This window comes from Rutilus rutilus, assembly GCF_951802725.1.
Source record: "Rutilus rutilus genome assembly, chromosome: 7".
Taxonomy (NCBI): Eukaryota; Metazoa; Chordata; class Actinopteri; order Cypriniformes; family Leuciscidae; genus Rutilus; species Rutilus rutilus.
This window is the reverse complement of record NC_140221.1, coordinates 29,644,003-29,647,206: the sequence shown is the minus strand read 5'-3', so window position 1 is coordinate 29,647,206 and position 3,204 is coordinate 29,644,003. Positions and strand designations below refer to the sequence as shown.

General features: G+C 38.1%; 1 protein-coding gene across 2 annotated transcripts; it reads left to right on the top strand.

Annotated features, from left to right (window-relative positions):
• Positions 1-226: 226 nt before the first annotated feature.
• On the top strand, positions 227-2,995 carry LOC311294002 (uncharacterized protein). Of its 2 annotated transcripts, none has more exons than XM_084414616.1 (3): positions 227-504; positions 663-726; positions 2,050-2,995. In XM_084414616.1, the coding sequence occupies exons 1-3, from the start codon at positions 325-327 to the stop codon at positions 2,463-2,465; spliced, it is 660 nt and encodes a 219-aa protein (XP_084270742.1). In that variant the 5' UTR covers positions 227-324; the 3' UTR covers positions 2,466-2,995. The 2 variants fall into 2 exon arrangements, with proteins under 2 accessions (XP_084270742.1, XP_084270741.1); XM_084414615.1 differs by having other exon boundaries at positions 663-741.
• Positions 2,996-3,204: the final 209 nt, after the last annotated feature.

The window sequence follows — 3,204 nt, the reverse complement described above, 5'->3', positions numbered from 1 at the left end:
GACTTTAGGGACCTCTGTTTCATAAGAATAGCCTACCAGGGACAATATTCATAGAAATGACTAAACAACAGAGAATCATCCTCTCTAACTGTGAAGAAGAAACCTTTGAGGAAAACCACTTTCCTCTGGGAGTCTGGCTCATTGCGTTGACTAACTTGAACTGCATCGAGATGTCCAACACGTCTACGCATGCAGACGCTATGAGTAACTGTTTCCTGAAGGGCGGTCTGTGCTGAACGTACGTAATCTGAACTGAAGAGAGTGACTATATATAAGAGGGCCACTGACAGCCTGACAGATAACGTGGTTGCATTATCCTTGCACATGGCTCGAGTCGAGATGTTTGAGTTGGGCGAGGAGCAGGAACAGATGATGCAGGTTTTGATGCGGCATTGTCAAACCATGAAGCGTCAGGAGACACGACTGCGCTTGGCCACGGCGGTGCTGCTCGCAACGTTTCTGGCGACTTTGCTGTGGCTACAGTTTCACCAACAAACTACTAAGGTAAATTTACAAGACCAAATTACACGATTTTGATTATAAACGTATAAATCATTATTTTGTTGTTAACAGCCACTATCATTCAGATGTAATTAAAAGGGGAGACGTTGAAAACTTTCTCTGCATGTAACTCAAATAGCTGCTCGTCTGTTTTTCCTCAGGGTGCCCATTCAGAGGCTTTGAAAACTGAAGGACCACCAGTAAGACACTCTGTACATCTTGAAAGTATGTTTAATAGTGGTAAGTAGCCTACCATTGAGTAATGCCACTTGATATAGCTTATGCATATGCAATCCTGTATATAGGGATGTTCGCCGGAGTCAAATGTGACGTCACGATATGGGCGTGGCCGCGAACTGGTTGGCAGAAAGAACCAACAAGTCGCAGCAGTCTACCTGTGTTTTGTCAGCATAATATTAATTATTTGTCCGAAGAAGCTAAAAAGAGATATAATTAAGCTTTTATAACCACCAGGGTTCATGTTCTCTGCCTGATCCATATCACCTGAGTGAGAATTTTTTGTTGTTCTTTGACTAACGAAGTCAGCAAATTCGTTGGATTTACAGCTAAAAAATGTGGCGGCACATTAGTAAAGAAAGCATCTGTGAAAGCAGCGCAGTTTGAGTGTTTCGGAACGTATGTAATCGGAGAGAAAGATGAGGCTCTTCTCTGACTGCGTTTGAATGTGTGAGTTAAGTATTAAACTGTTGGTGAGATGAGATGAGATAATGCAACGCTGACATAGGCTACAGTACAATGACAGTTGCACAGATGTTGGGAGTTGGGAACCGGTGAGAAAATGTCCGGTAGCCTACCCGGTAACTTTACCAGTAATATTAATTTAGTTCTGCTTAACGGTTCCTGAACGCTGTAACTAACAGCTGCCCAGCCATGAACACAGCCGCGTGTGATTTGTTTACATACGAGCTGCACTAGGTCTATATCTGTATTCTAAGAGTTATTACTTGTATGGATCTCGTTAATAAATTGACAGAATTTAAATGTGTATTCTTACAAGTTAAAGAAGAAATGTTTGTGCAATTCCCTTTTTCACCTTTTATGAGGCCAAAAAAAAACTGTCTGGTAAAAAGTCACAGTGGCTGGTGGTCAAAAAAGTTAACTTTAGGCCCTGTATATAACATTGGTTGACACGTAAAAATGTATTAAAATACAATAATTTGCCCTTAATATATAAGGGTATGTACACAGATGATACACACACAGTACAGTATCCAATCTTGCCTATCACACAGCACGATACAACCATTTTTCTTCTGTGTTTGCGCTGCGAAGCAAGCGGCCATTACTTTTCTTCTGCCAACCAGAGCGCGTCGTGACGTCACGGCGAAGATCCCTATTGGCATCTTCAACACGGTCCACTTATTTAGCTTAAGAAACAATTTATACAAATACAGTGTAATTAGTATAAGCGTTATTAAGTCTGTATGTATTCAGAAATACTGTTGGAAAAATGTGCTATGACCTAGGGTCAAATTTACAGATATTGGTATTTTGTAAAGTCCTGCCTTGTTTTCTCTCTTAAATCAGCTAGAAACCAGTTTGGTGCTTGTTCAGAAGAACAGCCCATCAAGTGGAATATCATCAATGATGGCAATGACTCCCACAATTTCAAGCTGGAAAACCAAACAGTCCTCCACGTCTTCACAGAGGGTCTCTACTTGATCAATTTAATGATCTCTTACCATGTACCCTATAATCAGTGTGAGCCTCATTCAGATCCAGAGTTATTGATGGTCAGTGTGTCACAGAAGCATAGCAACTATGAAAAAGAGAGAGAGGTTATAAGTGGTATAGAGTCTATGTTATGTAGAGAGTATTGGCGGCAGTCAATCACTTTAAATCGAGTTATCATGCTAGAAGCTGACACTAGTCTCAGGGTGAAACTTAACGAGAAAAGTTGCAAGTGGTTAAGAAACAGTCACTTGGAAGTCACTTACCTCTAGCTTTTGGCTTTTTAAAAAAGGTTTTACTACCCGATTGCATTAATGTGCATTTGAGGTTTGTTTTAAGCAGGTATGCTTGATTTTTAATGACCTGTTATTTAGGTATGATATGAGAATGTATAACCACTTTAATTAATTTTCTAGTTTCAGGTTTGCTCTGATCCATAATGCAAAAAATTGTTATTAAATAACATGACTACACATATATGTACTATCCACAGAAGAAGCAGTAGTGAATAATTAACTGTTGTTGTGCCAGCCAAATTGCACTAAAATGTTGGTAGCTAAACTATGTGCATGTTTTATGTTAAAACTTTTTGAATGTGCATTTATGAACTTATTCATGAACAGACTTTTGTCGTCATTTGATTTTAAAAATCAGATTTGTTCATTTTTTTATAACTTTTTTAAGTTGGAACCCATCCTGTTTATTATATTTACCTCTAGGTGGCAAATTAATATATTTTTGTGTGGTTTACTCATATATATGTGGTTTTGTAATTAAATTCAAATAAATATTAGTTTGTGAATTTGTTTCAAAACACCAGTTCATTACTTTTGACAATTTAAACCATACATATGTACAATGCAAAAACAATGACTACAAGAAACACTTTCACTTTAGTTTAGGTCAGGGCAGTTCTATTACTGGAATCAGGATTCTCTCTGTACTGCATGAATAAAGAGTTTGTGTTAAGAGAATCAGTCTTCATGTTTGCTTTTATTCTTTGAAGATGTT